General features: G+C 35.7%; 2 protein-coding genes and 1 long non-coding RNA gene across 4 annotated transcripts; 2 read left to right on the top strand and 1 right to left on the bottom strand.

The window, feature by feature from the left end:
- The first annotated feature begins 5,273 nt into the window (after window positions 1-5,273).
- Window positions 5,274-7,443, top strand: LOC120261809. 2 transcript variants are annotated; one of them, XR_005536642.1, is made up of 3 exons: window positions 5,274-5,544; window positions 6,619-6,680; window positions 7,243-7,443. It is a non-coding gene; the product is annotated as an uncharacterized LOC120261809 (long non-coding RNA). The 2 variants fall into 2 exon arrangements; XR_005536643.1 differs by lacking the exon at window positions 6,619-6,680 and adding an exon at window positions 5,647-5,733.
- Window positions 7,444-12,165: 4,722 nt separating this feature from the next.
- On the top strand, window positions 12,166-17,805 carry LOC120260067 (cystinosin homolog). Its single transcript, XM_039267510.1, has 5 exons — window positions 12,166-14,642; window positions 14,725-14,857; window positions 15,768-15,857; window positions 15,993-16,117; window positions 17,757-17,805. Exons 1-5 carry the CDS (start codon window positions 14,524-14,526, stop codon window positions 17,803-17,805), a joined length of 516 nt encoding a protein of 171 aa, XP_039123444.1. The 5' UTR covers window positions 12,166-14,523.
- Window positions 12,258-14,310, bottom strand: LOC120260068. Its single transcript, XM_039267511.1, has 3 exons — window positions 14,301-14,310; window positions 13,049-13,594; window positions 12,258-12,907 (listed from the first exon to the last, which is right to left on the bottom strand). Exons 1-3 carry the CDS (start codon window positions 14,308-14,310, stop codon window positions 12,258-12,260), a joined length of 1,206 nt encoding a protein of 401 aa, XP_039123445.1.
- Window positions 17,806-18,616: the final 811 nt, after the last annotated feature.

Below are 18,616 nucleotides of genomic sequence, written 5' to 3'. Positions count from 1 at the left end.
TTCAGAACACAAGCCAATATGAATCTATCACAACAAGTTATTCTTGACAACCTTTGGGCCAATAAACATGACCCAAAAACCCTTATCTCGTTATTCCACTCCTTAGCAAAATTCTTTCATCAAACAAATGAAAAAAATCCAAAATCCACCACATTTACCTTTACCTGAAACACCAAGTGTAAAATTCTCTCTGAAACCCCAAACACTTGACTACATGGTAGAACAAGAAAAGAAAATCAAGGCATTGGAAGTTAAAATCTCTAATAAGAATGAAGAAGTTATTCTGATTAAAGCTCAACTTCAACAAATTACAAAAGAAGCTGAAGAAATGAAACAAAATTATGATTGAAGAAAGAAAACAAAGAACAGAGAAATTTGAACTATTCCCAAAACCTATAGAAGAAGTAAAACAACTTATTTTCAAGAAACTGATGGCAACTCAATATGACCAGTTCATCTCTGAACAATAAGTACTGAGACAACTTGTAAAAGATAAAATTCTTCCAGCAGAATTTGCAATAGCAGGAAATGTACTCAGAGACCTAGCCCATAAAGATTTTGGATGCCAATGTGAAAAAGGATTTACTACAGTCAAATGTTCCTTAGATTTGTCCCAATGGCATGACCAAGAAATTAATGGTGTTCAGATCAAAGCCATCAATCTCTTCAAACATGGATACCTATCCAGAGTAATGCTGAGAAATCCAGAGCAGGTAAACTTTTTAAATGACTATTGGCAGCTGATACATCTTCTACACATTCTTCAAAGCTCTTGGACCACAAATTGATGGGTATGTCAATTTAGAATTTAATTCAATTCCTCCTTGCTATGATGAAGGCTATCCTGATGAAGCACAACATCATATCAAGATCACTCTCCTTCGCCATCATAAACCTGAACAAGAAAGAATAACTCCTATTCGATTAGAAGACATGATTATTCCAGGAGACATCAAGAAACAAATGAAGCTATGGCGAGCAAGTGCAATTTCAATTGATTGGAAGAGAACTTGCCCTACAATTGCTGATAATCAAAGATGTCAAAATGGTGCTGGAAACTAAAATCATAAAGGTATATGTTGATCAGTACATGTTCCCCATGTACTGTCCTTTTCCGAATCTCATTTCACAAATGCCAGCTACAGAACTACACATGAAGCAAGTTTGCTCATGGGCAAGAGAATACTGTTTTGGGGATTATTCAAGACTAAGCATTCCAGCAGATATACTAATGTTACCAAGTCCAGCTGACTCTCCAAAAGGTTTAGAAGACATTGCTGAAGAAAACTTAGCCAACATGATGGAAGGCTAAGAAATCTCCATTGACTCAGTCTCCACTAAAGCAGTGTTGTTTGTTTTTATTATGTAAAAAAGTCGGTGTTTATTTTTTTTAGTATGTAAAATTGGTTTGTACTGTAGCAACAGTAGTTTTACTGTTGAATAACATGTTTGTAATAAGTGAGTTTGGTAAGTGTCTTGTTAGGAATAGGTAAGTTTGGTATATGTCATGTTTACTACATGATAGTTTGGCATGTGCCTTGTCATGAATAGCATGACTTAAGGGTTAAGTCTTGGAGCCTATATAAGGCCCCTTGGTTTGTAAGGAGTAGGCATACTCACCCCACATCCATCATAATCTCATTCTTTGTATCCCTCTCATCACAAATGCAATAAAGGAATCCTTCTTTGTTTATACATCTCTCTCTCTCTCTCTCTCTCTCTCTCTCTCTCTCTCTCTCTCTCTCTCTTATCCATGCTTCTCAAACTCTTAGTACTCCTATCCATGCTTCTCAAACTCTTAGTACTCCTTTGAGTAAAAGCTTCCACCCTAACCGTTACTTCACCCCGGATGACCCCGGCATCCAGAGTAAGTTGAACGGCATCCCCAACATCCACATCTTCGTCCTCGAGGCGCTGGCGCAGCTGTGGATCTAGTGGTATTCCATAGCTGCGCCAGCGCCTCGGGGATGAAGACGTGGATGTTGGAGATGCTGGATCAACTCCTCTGGATCGCGAGGGGTCGATCGGGTGGAAATGTGATTGAGCGGAGCTTTTACTCAAAAGAGTCTAGAGTTAAGACGTGGATAAGAGAGAGAGAGAGAGAGAGATAGATGATGAGATGGATGTATAAAGCAAAGAGATTCCTGTTGCATTTGTGATGAGAGGATAGAGATGAGATAGGATGAGGGGATGAGTACTGCTGACAGACCAAGGGCCTATATATCTCCAGACTTAACCCTGTAAGTCGTGCTTCATGACGAGCACATCACCATCGTGTAGTGAACATGACATATACCAAACTACTGTTCCTAACAAGACATTTACCAAACTCACTGATACGATTTAAAAACCTATTTTATACACTAAAAAAAAAGAAATGAGGAATTTGGATTTTTTTTTCTATTTTTACTTTTTAGACCATATAAAATTTAAATTTATTATATATCTAATTATCTATCTATATATAATTATATATATAAATGAATATATTAAAAACCAGATCCAATTCGAATACCCGTTTTTAATTTCTCCCGACCCGTATCAAATCCGGTTTTCACCTTAAAAATTCGGACTGGATACCCGACACTCTTTTTCGGATTGGGCACCCAAAAAATTCGGATAAAAAAACCAGATATCGGATCAGATCATCGAATCTAGATTTTTTTCATCACCCCTACCAGCCGATGCGTTCCCATGCCTAGACTTCAATTCAAACCAGATTGGTAAATTAATTTCCAATAATGCCCTTACCTGATAAAAAAAAATTATACACCGCTTAACTAAAGTGGTTTTCTCCATAACATACTCAAACCTACAAGGAAAATTACAAATGAGTAATAATATGTTGTAATTTTTTTTTTATAAATAAACAATAAGCATTGATCATTTAAGGAAAATTAGAAAGATGTACAGATTTAAAGCGCAACCGTAAGTTCAACAAATACCTATGTCCTCATCTTACAGGTTTTGGAGTTCGATTTTAGATCTCCCCGAAATGAATACTCTATGTAAGGGACCTAATACCTCATGACAATCACCTCCACACACCAATTAAAATCCATTTTCCCAATAATATTAATTAGTAACTCCATTTAAACATAAATCACATTTTAATTTTCAAATTTTGATTTGAAGCTTCTAACTTAATTTAATTGAAATGGGGGTTTCTCTTAAATTTTCAACTAAATATTATAATTAATTCAGGCGAATGTCATGATTGATTTGTACGTTTATATCTTCTTTTCTAAACAAATTCTCATCCAAAATGATTCAAGCCTTAGGACAAAAATATTGGTGTAATTGTGTTCATTCAATCTGGCAACCATTGCATTTATATTAATTATTATTATTATTATTATTATTATTATTATTATTATTATTATGTGATAAAATCATATGTTTTTACCAATAATAAATTTTCTCGAATAATTAATAATAAAAGGCATACATTTGTGTGGATGATAAGCATTTAGGAGGACGAATTTATTATATATAATATTAATAAAAATGAAAAAGAAAGAAGGTGAAAGATGCTTGAATTCCACTAATAGAGATGCATATATATTTGGGAGGAATAAAGTCTTTTCTAGTATATTTTGTTGTGATTTGATGCCACTATGATATGGCCCTTAACTTAAATCACCCACCAAAAAAGAAAATCTACTAATTCTTGGGTTCATAAGAACAAATTTGAAGCAATAAGTAATCACATGTCTTAGCTCTCATATGCAAAATAAATTATAAAACTAAAAACTGTGTTAGTACGCATATGAGTGTGCTTCAACAAGTGTAAGGTTTTTTTTAATGCCTTTGTAAAAATGAGAAAGTGCGTATGTACCCCTATAAAAATGATATTTGATTATAAAATTATACAAATAATTTTTATTTACTTATATACTTTTTAGACCAAAAATACACTAAAAAATTTTATTAAAGTATAAACTGTTTACCACTACTACAATAGGTGAGTGATATTATAATTAGCTCCGTTGTGAAAAGTTTATGATATGACTGGTATGATTTGTCTATATTATCAAGAAAAAAAATTATTCTTTTCTCTCCAATCATTTTGGAAAAAAAAAGAAAAACAAAAATTAATATATATTTTTATTAAGTTTGTAAATTAATTATCAACTATAAAAATAAATAAATATGTTCTTTTTAATGGTATATAAACAAATATAATTTTTATAAAACCATATTAGCAATTATATTCTTATGTCTTCAAAATTATATTCTTATGTGGAGTAAGCAAGCAATTCACAATTTACAACCTAAATATCAGTCTCGTTCCCTACAATAACTTTTTAACATTTTGAATGTCATAACATCGTTACGTCAATGAATAATAGAGCTCATTAAAATTGAAAGATGAGTATCTATGTTTCTTATAATTTTAAGATAATTCACAATCTATATTATAAAATATGATTTTTTTTTTTCTTTATTATTAATTGCCTTGTGTTGTATAGTTTTATGTAATAAAGTGACATGTCACAATATTCGAATTGAGATTTTTAGTAAATTGTGTGCATTTGTAGTTAACGAATCTTAAATTGAACTACTACAAAACTCATAAACCAAATACTACTATATCGAGAGTTATAGTTATTATCACTTAAAGGTGTTTTTATTTCTTATGCGTGAATTATATATATTACTTTACTTTCATCAACCGGTGATGCCTTAAAGAACCAACAATGTTATTAGAGGTTTAATCATACTTATATGAAAATATTTATTGATAAAAAAAACTAATATGTAAATTAAATATTCTACTGGACTCTCACGTATAAATTTCTTTTATTTTTTATTAAATTACAAATTGTTCATGGAATAATAGTAGAGATCTCAAACATGTCCCACCCTGCATGCATCCTATTAAACCTTATGTGTGCGTCTATATATGTGTGTGCGACTGAGATATGAAATTAGTTTTCTTTTTTTTCCTAATGCAATATCATTAGTTTTTTTTTCTAAGGCAGTATTGCTATCAAAATCACTTAAAAAAACTCGAATATTCAAATTAATTGTTTGAAGAAAAAACTATTAATTTTTCGAGGTCAAACATGAAAAGTTCAAGACAAGAATCGAATTATGCACTTAGGAAATGTGTTTGTGAAGCAATGCCTTTATGTAACTCACAAATGGATTGAAAGAAAATCTAATATTTACATAGAAATCAAATGTTTTAATCACTCAACCACTAATATATATATATGTAATGTCCATAAGCTTGGCCTTTGACCAAGTTTGACAGGAGCATTCTGACTTTTCTCAAGAAGTGGAGCTCGTGACTCTCTGTCGCCCAACCCGTGAGCCCTCCTGTCAGATCGCCTGTGAACCCTCGGTCTTGTCAGGGTTGGTGAAATACTGCTTGGAGAGATTTTATTTTCCCTGCAAGGTTTTGCTTTGAAGACCATTGCATCCTCAAGGATTCTTCTTCATCCTCCTGATCACTTAACCCTCTTCGTTGGGATTCTTGGTACCAGCAGCAGCTGGGAGAGGGTGTTCCTGGTTTTGGGTTCTTCATCAAGATTTCAGGTTTTTATTTTGGTTTGTTTGATCTTCTAAGCTTCAAGTCTGAGTATTCAGCATATTTGTGTTGTGTGTGGTTGTAAGCTGCCTTGTGTCTTAATTCTTTAGATTCTTGCATGAATGTATGCTGTCATTAGAAGCCTGAAGAGTCATCTTTGAACTCCTGTGTCCAAATCGTAGGACACCTTTGTTGTGGTATTTTATCAATCTCCCTTCTTTTAGTATGGTGCTTATTGATTTGAATTGATGTTGTCTCTCTTGCACTGTCAGCTCAAACCTTGCATCTTTGAAACCAAATTGTATGCTGTGTTTGGGGTCTTGGAAACTAGTTTTGTTTGATTGGCGGGGTTAATCTCTGCAGTTGTTATATTTGATTCTTATTTCCATGTTAATGGTTGTTAGCATGAGTCAGTTTCCTAATTATTCACATTAGTAGTTATAATTCTGTTTATACTAGTCGTTGTTTTGGGTTAGTGTTTGATTGTTGTTATTTATGTATGCATGCATTTCTTGGTTTAAAAATTTCCTTTTCATTGGGAATTCCACCACTACCTGATGAGTTTGTTCTAGAATGTTTTTTTTCTTTAGCTTGTCTGGCAATAGAGTGTTATGTATATATTTGTATGCTAGGTTTATATAGATATTTTTGGAGCATGTGTTATATAGTGATTGTTAGTTATAGATTTTAGTGTGCTGGTGTATTATGGCAGAGCTTTCCTTGTGTATATATATATATATATATATATTTGTATAGTTGATTATTTTTGGTTGGCTTAACTCTTTTATTTCTCCTGAGAAATTTTAATCGCTGCTAAATACTGTGCGTTCATTCTAGGCATGCAATTGTGCTAGATTTGTCTAGAGGGATAGGAGGCTCAGCATGTTAGGTGTTTTATTTTGAAGCATGGCCTTCCTTCTTAAATCATTCACATTAGTTGTATAATGTGGCTGTGCGTCTTAAAGTGTGCCTGGTTGTTCTGTTGCTTTGCTAACTTTGAGATCTTTTAATTGTTAATAGATGTAAGATAGGCCATGTCCAAAAATTTATTTCTGAGTGTAGTTTTTTTTTTGTTGGGTTAGATTGTTGTAGCGAGCCTTAGTTCATGGGACTTGGTGAACCCGACATTGTAGCTCGGAGCCAGGTAGGCTCTCGCACCCGTATATTTCCGTATTTTTCTGACGGTTCTTATTTACCTAATTATTGAATGATTTAGTAAGTTGATTTATTTATTTATTATTTATTTTATTTACTTGTTAATTTATTTATTTATTTATTTATTTGCATTATTTATTCGGTATTTCCTCTGTCTGTATTTTAGTGTTTCTGTGGTTTTAGTACATCTCCATTCCTGGCTCGCCCAGCTAGGAGGAGTAAGTCCTAGCCATGTGCACATGTTTTCTGTAGTAGCACTACCCCCCGACTGCGATCGAAGATCCGACTACGGCTGTTGATATTTTGTTTTATTCCGACTTTCATAGTCGATGATCCAGCCTCATGCTGTTGATTCCATTATCAGTCAGGGAGATGTACATGTCTGTTTTCTGCATATTTCTCGATTTCTGATTATTTCTATATTCCGAGAAATTTCTGTATTTCTGTGCAAATTTCTATTTTATTCTGGAATACCTGCATTTTCTGTGTTTGTTTTTGCGATCCTACTGGGCCCTTGTGGCTCATGCACTCTGTGAATTCTGTTCTCGCAGGAGAAGATCAAGTCTAGGACCGGAGGGTGTCTGGGAGTCGTATTTTCTGCATTTTGATAGTATCTTTGTAGTGCATTTTTCTGTGTGAGTAAGACTTGTATTCTGACTGTATTTGTGATCCGCAAATTATCTGCTTGACTCTGTATTCTGTAGGGCTATTACAACCCATACTTGTATTCTTTCAGTCCTTGTTATCCTATTTGTAGTTCCGTATCATTGTTCATATTTTGCATGTTAGGGTTGACTCTAATCAGGTCAAATCTGAGGCCTTGCACCCAGTGGAGCCCAGTTCCATTGGATACGGCCAATCTGTCGAAAGAAACCCGTACTGTAGGGTGGGCGTGATATATATATATATATATATATATATATATATATATATTCACAAGAAGCTCATGGAGATCCTCAGTTAGCCTAAGATTTATAAAAATTCCAGTGATGGAGCTGACAGATACAGCAGGGGAGTGGATTAGGGTGAGATGAGAGGGCAAACCAACTTTTTGAGGGCAAGAGCTCGGAGAGCTTAATTTATTGATAATAAAAAGAAGGTTTACAAAGTCTCAGGATTACAAAAGAACAGAAATTACAACAAGAAAGAACAAGCTAAAGAAAATACAACAAATCAGAAAAATAAAACAGACTAGAAATCAAAACCATTATCAGAGAAGAGATCCATGAGCCATTTGGGCAATTCGCGGCCAGAGAGGAAGAGGCTGAGTGTATGATTGTTCTGTCACGAAGCAAGTAAGAGCAGATCTGGGGCCGTTCTAGCGAGCAGGTATTGCTACCAGAGTGGGATTGCCAGCAAGTTGGAGATGATGATTCGCAGAAGAGATGTCCTGAGCAACACGCCAAGCAACAAGATTACGATCACACTTCAAAGTTTGAGGTAAATCATAGCTGCAATGAAGAATACTCCGAACGACCAGCTGCCGATCCAAAGAAGATTGAACAGCAATACGGATAGCTTTGAGACCAGCTTGAAAATGCGAATCCGCAGAGAAAGAGCAACAACCTGCACAAAATACTCTGTAAGTATGAGAGGAGATAAAGAATCCCAACTTACCAATGTTGCTGCTGCCAATCCATCTGTGGGCAAAGAAAAGAAATGGTCCAAAGGAGCTGGAAAAGTTGTTGAAGAGTAACTTCCGTCCCACTAGAGACGCATTTTCCTGCATAAAATCCTTGACATGGGCGATAGCTTTAACAGAAATGTTAGTAAAATTGGGAATGATATTGTTAAAGATGGCATCACAACGAGCCTTCCACAGGTACCAAATACATGCTGCAATGATTGAAATAGAATGAGTTGAATAATTGTAATCAGTGATCCAGAAACCAGCAGAAATAAGATCAGGGAAAGAAATATTAATACCATACCTATGATTCAATAAATTCCAGACCATCTGAGCACACCGACAATCAAGAAATAAGTGCTCAGAAGATTCATAATCAATGTGGCAAAATACACATAAAGTTCTGGGGCCAATGTTGATGTTCTTAAGGAAATCAGTAGTAGAAACTCTACCATGAAGCATGAGCCAAATAAAATGCTTAATGCGAGGAGCAACATGGAGTTTCCAAAGCAAGTTCCAACCTGGCCACTCCAATGCCAAATCTTGGTTGTGATTTAAATGATTATAGACAGCTAAGGAAATATTTAAGTTTGAAGAATGAGGCTTCCAAACCCAGAAATTGGCATTCTCATGATCAAAGCTGCAAATATTTGGAACTAAAGGGCCAAGGAAGTCACCAAAAGTGATATTGAGCTTATCAGCATTCCACAGACCATTCACAAAAAAATCAATCAAGCAAGTATCACTGAGGTCAGTATTGACATTTAAGTAGGTGGGTTTAAATGCAATAGGTATCTCAAATAACCAGAGATCAAAAAGAATAGAGGTCCTGAGCAGGATTAAAAGATTTGATCCAAAGATTATGTTTTAAATTAGAAGTTGTTCTGCATATGCCCTGAAAGATCCAAGAGCAATTAGCAGGGATTGAATTAACCCAGAAATTTAAATGACCATATTTATGGCGAACAATATCAACCCAGAAAATACTATCCGAATTCAGGTACTTGAAAACATTCTTAGACATAAGAGAGGACTTAGCATAAGAAAGATTCCGGTGACCCAAACCCCCCTCAGATTTATTATCAGTAATATTTCTCCAATTCACAGCATGGATGCCCTTTCCATTGCCCCCTTTGAACCAAAAGAAATCCCGAACCATACGAGTGATTTCCTGGAGAACCAATTCAGGGACAGGGTAAGTAGAGAGGTAATATATTGGGATTGAAAAGATAGAGGAGTTAATGAGAATCGATTTAGCAGCCGAAGATAATTTACAAGTTTTCCAACGAGCACACATATTTTTAATCTTGTCAAGCATTGGTTTGAAGGAGAGGACACTGAGTTTTCTGGGAGAAATTGAGCTTGAGATAAACCAGAAATGGAGCAGATACTATGAGCCACTCTTTTACTGAACCAGGATGGGAGGTAGATTTGGGTTTTAGCAAGATTAGGGCATTGCCCAGTCAAACGGGAGTAAATGGCAAAGCAAAAATTAATGTTGCGAGCAGCAGATCGAGAGGCTCGGGTAATCAGCATAATATCATCCGCAAACATTAAATGATTAAAAATGAAACGCAGATTACAGTCGAAGCCAGGGATCAAATTGGAATTCAGAGCATGATTTAAAATAGTTGTGAGGTTTTGCGCAACTAAGATGAATAAATAAGAAGAAAGGGGATCTCCTTGTCGGATGCCACGAGAGGATGTAAACCAAGTGGTGGGAACTCCATTAACAAGAATAGCAAAGGAGGAAGATCGAAGGGTAGCACTGATCCAGGAAATCCAGATGGTCGGGAATTTCATTTTGGTAAGAGTAGCAAGAATTGCACTCCATTTAATAGTATCATAAGCTTTCTCTATATCCAGTTTAATCAGCATCCTAGGGGGGCTACTGCGGTCAAATTCCAGAGAATGGGTCACCTCCTGAATAGCTATAACATTATCAAAAGCACCTCGATCCGAAATGAATCCAGCTTGCTCTCGACCTACCAACATAGGGAGAACAGGCCTGATTCGATTTGCGAGAATTTTTTATATAAGTTTATAGCAGACATTGCATAACGAAATACGACGATAATTATAAACCAACTGGGGATTAGCCTTTTTGGGGACAAGAGTAATGTAGGTTCTACCCTAGGATTTAGGAAGATGAGAAGTTTGGAAGAAAAATCTAATGGCAGTAAATAAATGATCACCAAAATTTTCCCAGAAGAACCGATAAAACTCAACATTGAATCCATCAGGACCGGAAGATTTACCAGTGGGAAGATCAAGAAGAGCGAGATAAATTTCATCCTTGGTAACTTCCCGAACAAGAAAATTACCAGTATCAGTCGAGATATAAGGGAGATCTTCAGGCAGCTCATTAATAATGTCATTTAGAACAGTATGAGAATTGGAATCAGAGTCAGACCAAAGATTAGAATAGTAACTCATAAAAGCATGCTCAATGCTATTCTGATTATTATAACAGTTACCTGAAGAATCCATGATATGAGAGATGTAATTATGATGAGCGCGAATACGGGCAGAGTTGTGGAAGAAAGAAGTGTTCTTATCACCGTCACAAACCCAAAGGAGACGCGCTCACTGGGCCCATCTGATAGAATTTTGGCGTTGTAGTGCTGCAAGTCTAGCATACTGAGTCGACAGGTTAGATTGAGAAGTGATAGTATCATCCATGCTTTCTAAAAGAGAAATATCAGATTCAGTCTGAACAATAGCATGATCTAAAGAATTAACACCAGAATGTTTCCAAGCATTAAGCTTAAATCTGATACATGAGAGTAAATGCGAAACAATATGAAGAGGGTTACCGTGAGTAGGAGACAGGAGAGCCTTCAAAACAGTATCATGGCAATCAGCAAATTCCAACCAATAATTCTCGAAACGAAATAAGGAACGTTTAGTAGAATCATAAAGAGAGATCGATAAAACAAGAGGAGAGTGGTCCGAGAAACTGCGGGAAAGATGAGTAAGAGAGAAATTTTTAAAGCGAGAGATCCAATCTAAATTAACTATGCAGCGATCCAAACGAGCCCAGCGACGAGCTAAACCACGTTGGTTATTGCACCAAGTGAAAGGAGAACCAGAAAAATTAAGATCTAGAAGGTTGTTAGAATCCACAAAACTCCGGAAAAAAGAGGCTTTGCTAGAATAGTAGTAGAATCTGCCACCCTTGTGTTCATTCGGATACAAAACAGAATTAAAGTCACCGATAACTAACCAAGGGATGTGAAAAGACGAGATTTTGGAAAGCTCATTCCAGACCATACATTGAGAAGAAAGACGAGTAGAATTATAAACAATAGAAATAATGGAGGTGGAGAAATAGTTTGAAGAAATAACCAAATGAAGAACGCGACGAGAAAAAGCAATAGGGGTGACCAGACCCAAACCCTTCTTCCAACAAACAAAGATACCACCAAAGTAGCCCACAGCAAGAATGGAAGCCCAATCCCACGACCTGGAGAGTTTAGAGCAAAAACTTACCAAGCCGATCAGAGTTAGCTCTGGTTTCAACGAGGCACAAAATAGCTATATCATTCTGATGAAGAAGACGATGAACGCGAGCAAGGGTATCTCGGGACGAGAAGCCCCTGCAATTCCAGCAACAAATTTTTTTAGCAGTCATAAAAAAGTCAAGATAGAAAAAGATAACTCCCTTAAAAAGGATATATCAGTGAAGATGAAGTCATTGATTGCTGGGATCACCCATCTCCAAGCGTCCCTTCTTTTAGGATTCAACTTCTATGATAGCACCCTTGCGAATGAGAGCAACTCGTCGGGCTTCCTCCTGATATTGGTCAAGGGTCATATGATCGTCAGGTTCATCTTCTTCTGACATTTGATCATCTGAATCCCTCGAAGCTTCATCATCATAGCCACTGTCTTCTTCCATTGTACCATCATCCAGGGCCGCAGAGACCCGACCAACGATCATGGAGTGCTCGGGATAGGGTTTGCACCGTTGAGAATAGAGCTTTCAGTAATGGAAGACAAGAGAACAGGAGGGGGAGACCTATGTCTACGATCTAACGTCACAGATATCTTGGGATAGGGAATTTGGGGTTGGGTAATTGGAGGGGTTTTCTCCGAGTGGGTATGGGAAATAACAGGAGGGGGAGGGGAGTCCCGATGGACATTGGGAGAGTGCGATTCAGAGTCCCCAGAAGCCTGTGATAGAGTAACGGGTAAGGGAGCGGTGTCGGGTCTGACAAGGGGATCAGAAGCAACCATGCTCGGGGGAACGTGCAAAGTGGCATTGGAATTATGACGCCGCCCACTAGCGCCCCCTCGCATTCTGCCACGTAAGCAATGAACAGAAGCGCCTCGGGAAGACTGAACGTCCTGTCTCGTCGCGGCTGCCGAACCCTCAGCCACGGTGGGGGTGCGAGCACTACCGCCGCGGGATCGGGAAGGGCCTCGCCGGCAAGAGACAAGTAACCAAGGCCCAAAGTCCGAATCAACCACGGAAGACGAAGAATTCACCGGAGCCTCAGAAACATTAGCCGGGAGAGAAGAGACACAGATACCACCTGCTCCGGCTTCAGCAACCAAGGGAGAATGCTCCTGCCTTACCTCCTTCCCTCATTGAGAACGAGAGGGCTGCGAGGCATTAGCATTTCCGATTGCTGACGCGCGGCTGCAAGAGTTGGAACCATGCCCGATCACTCCACAGGTGTAACAGAAGGTAGGAAGACGCTCGTACTAAACAACAATAAACACACGATGGAGATCATCTCCAAGCCAGAAGCCCTTGCTTAGAGGTTTGGAAAGATCCAATTCTATGCAAACTCTGGCATACTTGGTTCTAGTTAAGGACAGGGTAAGCTCATCAACTTTCAGAAGTTTGCCCAAATGGCCAGTGATGGTTTCAAGTGTATCGCCACTCCAGAATTCAATGGGTAGATTGTGAAGTTGGATCCATATCGCAGCCGTCATGAGTTTGGTGAAAGTAGGCTCAAAAAACTGCCTCCAAGGAGACAGTTGGAGAATTATACCATTAATGGTCCAAGGACCCTCGGAGAGAAGACGCTGCAACACAGTTTGATTCGGGCATCTGAGAAGGATAAAGCCATTCGGAAGGTCTGAGATAAGGATTTCACCAATATTTTCCCATTTCTTCAGGAGAATGTTCTTGACTTGTTCAAAGGCAGGAGGCTTTCCGAAGAACTTGCCGAAAAGAGAGTACTGAAATCGAAGACGAGCTCGATCCAGAGCATCGCTATCAAGCTTAACGAAATCAGAAGTATTCTCTTTGAGTTTGTTAAGGACTGCGGGGTTATGAAGTGGAGAATTATCTTGAGTAGTGGTGAGTTTGGAAGCAATCTAGGGCCCATGAAAGGGGGGATGAGCGAGCAGGGGCGGACGGTGGAGAGGTTGAGGGATTTGACCCCCCGCTTGCCATAGCAAGAGGGGGAGGAAAAAGGAGGTAGAGGCAGAGACGAGCAGAGGCAGAGAAAGAGAGGGCAAACCAACTTGAATGGGAGCATATATATGTTAGTGTGATTTCACAAGAGCACAAAAAAGAGGAAGGAGAATGAGATGGTTGAGCAACGACCAACGCTTTTCTTGGGACGTCACTCATCACGTTAGTCACCAAATAAAGTTTTCACAGTACAATACTCAAACCTTGAGAAGTGTATCATTTTCATCCATATAATAACAAAAAATTTTGAGATTAATCATGAAAACAATAGCCTGACGATAAAATACTTGATTTTTTTATAAAAGAAATTAAAATTTTGATTCCTGCGGACGGTATCATTGAAGTCTTAAAAAAAAGTAAGGGTTAATTTGTTCACATTATTAATAAAAAAATAAAAAAAATCTTAGGTAATATTTGAAAAAAAAACTAAATTGGACACCAGACCAGGAACAAATGCGTACCTAGATGGATTCTGGACTAGATACGTACACTGAAAACCACTCCATTCACATTAATTAACAAAAATACCCTTATTCACATCAATTCTGTACAGCACACCATTTGACGTTCTCAAATAGCAGCAGTATATATGCTCTTCTCATCTTCTGGGGGCTATTTTTGTCAATCTGGTTTTTCTCTTTTCCAAATGTGAACATCCCTTTCCTTCACTTCACTTCACTCGCCACTCGCTTATTAAGTGCTAGTCTTCTCCCACTCTCCGCGCCATCTCTCTCCAAATTCTCTAGTGCTAGATTGAAGTCAAGGTCTCCAAAGATGGCTTCTTGGAACTCTGTGGAGATGGAGATTGCCTACCAAGTTCTTGGATGGCTTGCCTTCTTCTCGTGGTCCTTCAGTTTTTATCCTCAAGTCATCCTCAATTTCAAGAGAAAAAGGTTTGGATTTCAGTGACAATGTGATCTTAGTTTTGGTTTTCAAGGTTTTCTTTTTTGAGATTTTGGTTGTTTGTTTCTGAAGTGTTGTGGGATTGAACTTTGATTTCTTGGTGCTGAACCTTACCAAGCACTCTTCCTATTTGATTTACAACGCCGGCCTCTTCTTCAGCAAGGCTATTCAGAGGCAGTATCATAACAAGTATGGCCATGATCAGGTCCGTGACTGTTGTTTTTCTTGTTATTTATTCTTTTAAGTAGAATTTTGAGATTCCATTTTGTGGATATTGAGTTTGGAGTGTCTTGGGGTTAAATTTGGGACGTTGTCTTCCAAATTTGCACTGGTTTTGGTTTCCTCTTATAGTCTTATGGTATGTTGAGATGACGTTTGTGATGCTTTGGAGGTTAGAAAAGCCAACGTTGTTGAGTTTGGGATGTAATTTTGTTTTGGTTTTATATGGATTGACTCGGTAGCGAAAAGGGAAAAATGTGTAGGTGTTCCTAACTTTTTATCATTAGCCATCTATAGAAGATACCTCATTTTTTCAGTAGAATGAACACTTTACGTAGGAAACCTAATGTAATAGTTATTAGTTAAATGGATTAATTTTCTACTATTTTAAATTTTTTTTAAAATAATAAATAAAATAAAATCATTTACTAGCAAAGTATCTTTTTCTTTTTAACGAAAGTGAGAACCACTCAAGAGACAGGCAAATAGGGAGTGTATTAGTTACATTAGCTTACGAAAATCTTAAAAATAAATCTTCCTACCATTCAATCTTGAAAGGGAGATACATCACTTTTCATAAAAGACCCATTCAAACCAACTTAGAACGATACTATGAACAATACATGAATCTGGAAGTATTGGATAAACAATAGTGCTACAATACTCCAATTCAAGAATTTGACTTTACGTTTTCCTCACCCATTGCCTTATGACTTATCATTGGGCTAACCAGTGATTGATGCAAAGTATCATTTTAAAACTATAAAAAGAGACCTAGTTCTCACCATTTCTTTAGACCAAAATTCTGTTTCTAAGTTTCGCAATTATGCTTTGTCAATTTTAAATAATCTACATGTGTAATATTTAGTTTTTTTTTTGGTTTTTTATTGTGTTAGATGATTCCTGTAGCACCAAGTGATGTTGCTTTCTCAATGCATGCTGTAACGTTGACAGTTTTTACATTGTTCCAGGTTCTAATTTATGACGTAAGTATTTCTTAAAATTTTCACCTTTGTATCCTTGGATCTGGTGTTGATTCCTAAAAAGCTTAGGCTTTTTTGTCAAAAAGCTTAGGCTGTAAATATTTTAATTTTTTTTTTTAAATTGTCTTGGGAGAACAGCGTGGACATCAGAAGGTCTCAAAAACATGCATTTCAATCACTTCCGTCATCTGGCTTTCTGCTTTGGTATGTGTGATTGTGGCTTGGCCCAAACATTCTTGGCTTTGGCTCGTCTCTGTGTTCAAGTAAGTTTTATTGAAAGATACATTTCCTAAGTTGTTTCAAAATTTGAATGACAAACTCATCTCAAAGTTAGGCCTTGTTGGTTTCATATAATCTTTGAAGCATTCTCAGGAATTGTTAAAAAATAAGTAATAGTCTCTTTCATTTATTGGTATTAAGTTTTTTTACATAAAGTATTCATATTAGGTTTTGAGAGAATCTAAACGTAAATTATAAAATACACGCAAGATGAGAGCATAAGGTGTGTTGAATTATTAACTCCACATTTATGCACGTCCCTGATTTACCTTAAATAAGGAGGTGTTTGTCATCTATTTATTAAAAAAATTCTTAAAAAATATATTTCATTCTCATGTTTGTATATATATGAAATAATTAATTTGAGGGAAAAGTCATAAACCAATAGGTGTTAAATTCTTGTAGATTATGATAGTCTAAATAGGGGTTGGGTAAGAAACTTGAAATTTTTTATTAATTGAACGAGTTGATTCAGGTTTAGGTTTGGGTTATTGAAAAACCAACTTTTTGGGTTTGGTTTATTTAAAAAAAAAAATTTAAAGGTGAATTTAAATTATTATGTTTCAACTTTTATGTAAAATTGGTATTATATGCTCGAAGAAAGAGCTCAAAAGCATTTTTATTTGAATTTGTAATGGGTAATATTTTTTTTTCCTAAACTGAATTTTCAAATGTTGGTCCTTTAATATGAAACTTGTTCTATATGTTGTAGTATATATATTCTAAAAAAAATGTTGATAATATAATTAAGTTTTATAAAATTAATTTTAAAACTCTCAAAATTTTTACACAAATATTTCTAAACTTACCTTTATATAATTGATGAAATTCCCATTAATTTAACACGAATTTTAAACTTTATTTTTTAAAAATTAATAAAATTTTATAATTTAGTAAGAATATTTATAATTTATTTTATTGTTTAATTTTTAATTTTATTTATTTAGAAGAAAATATAGTCATGATAAAATGAAAGTTTTATTTCTAATTAACATTAAACCCATTTTATTGTTTAGTTATATTATTTATAAAAACAATTAACTTATGTCAACCTATAAAGTTAGATAAATTGCATATATATCTTCATAAATTTCTCTGTTAGGATTATTGTGTGGTCCTCGTTCTATAGTTTTTTTTTTTTTTTGGCTAAAAAAGTATTTAATGAACGGTGAAATAAATGGTATAACTACTTTTCCTAGATGTGAAGAGATTGGTGCTTCTACCAAAAGTGCTTCAAATGAATAATAATAATAATAATAATAATAATAATAATAATAATAATAATAAAAAGAGCACTTACCCATGTTTTTCTTAGACATTTTTATTCTCATCCTTTTGAATCATCACAAACCTTTCTGTCCCCCTCATAACCTTACCTTGTTTATTTTTTATTTATTAATTTCACATCTCGGAGATCACATTTAAGTAAATATTTCAATATTTCATTCCAAGCAATTTTCACAAGTGAACTAGCATATCATTGTAAGACTCTTTCTAAAGTGATGCCCATGTTATACTTTCTTAGAAATGATTTTCTTGGATGATATCATCCAACATGTGAACCAAACAGGCTCTTGTTGGTATATTATGATGGTTTAACTAATCTTGCTTTGTGCATTTCAGTACTATACAAGTTGTCATGACTGCCATCAAGTACACGCCACAGGTATAAATACTTTCTCTTAACATAATTTTCTTATTGGATTTTGAATACTTTTGAGTTCTTGGATGTACTCATGCACTAAGGCTCAGTTGGGAGGCATAAAGTATAGCATAATGGATTTTTTATGTAGAAGAATCATATCAATCAATTCCCAACTAACTCCTCCATTGACCATAAAAGAAATTCTTTTAGTTGTTCAAAAGTCTTCAAGGGCAATTTGATGAGCTCAAATTCAAACTTTTGATGTAGAATAGAAGATGGTTGATACAATTAATTTTCTTAGCTAGCTTATAATATTGAAATTTTGTTTATGTTGGTTTCCAGAATTTGTGTTTTCTAACTCACCATTTCCTTCAAAACTCTACTTGTTTTGACAAATAAAATTTGTAGCAATGCATATTAGTGTGTTATCCATGATTCTAATATTTGTAATTAGCTAGTCCTAAACCATATCAAATAATAGTAGTGGCCCATGTTCTTCGTCAGAGAGGAAATTTGTAAAGCCCATTATGGTGTGTTCTTCAAAGATTCCTCAATTGTTCAGGATTAGTTCTTAGCAAGTACTAAGACATATAAAATTATTAATTATTTGGCAATTGATTTTTTTTTTTTTTCTTTTTTTTGTTGCATTAGATATGCTAAAATAAAGTTCACATAATGTGAACCGAGACCTATGTGTTGCCATTTTGGGACTTTGGAGGAAGTGAGAGAAATTTATAAATGTATAGTGGTAAAAGTCAAAAGAGAAGACCCAAACAAAGGCAGGCATAACTCTTACATTACAAGTAGAATAATAATGGTAGGGCAATATGTTCGCTCT

This window comes from Dioscorea cayenensis, chromosome 5 (genome assembly GCF_009730915.1).
Source record: "Dioscorea cayenensis subsp. rotundata cultivar TDr96_F1 chromosome 5, TDr96_F1_v2_PseudoChromosome.rev07_lg8_w22 25.fasta, whole genome shotgun sequence".
NCBI classification, from domain to species: Eukaryota; Viridiplantae; Streptophyta; class Magnoliopsida; order Dioscoreales; family Dioscoreaceae; genus Dioscorea; species Dioscorea cayenensis.
This window is presented reverse-complemented; position numbering and strand designations above follow the sequence as displayed.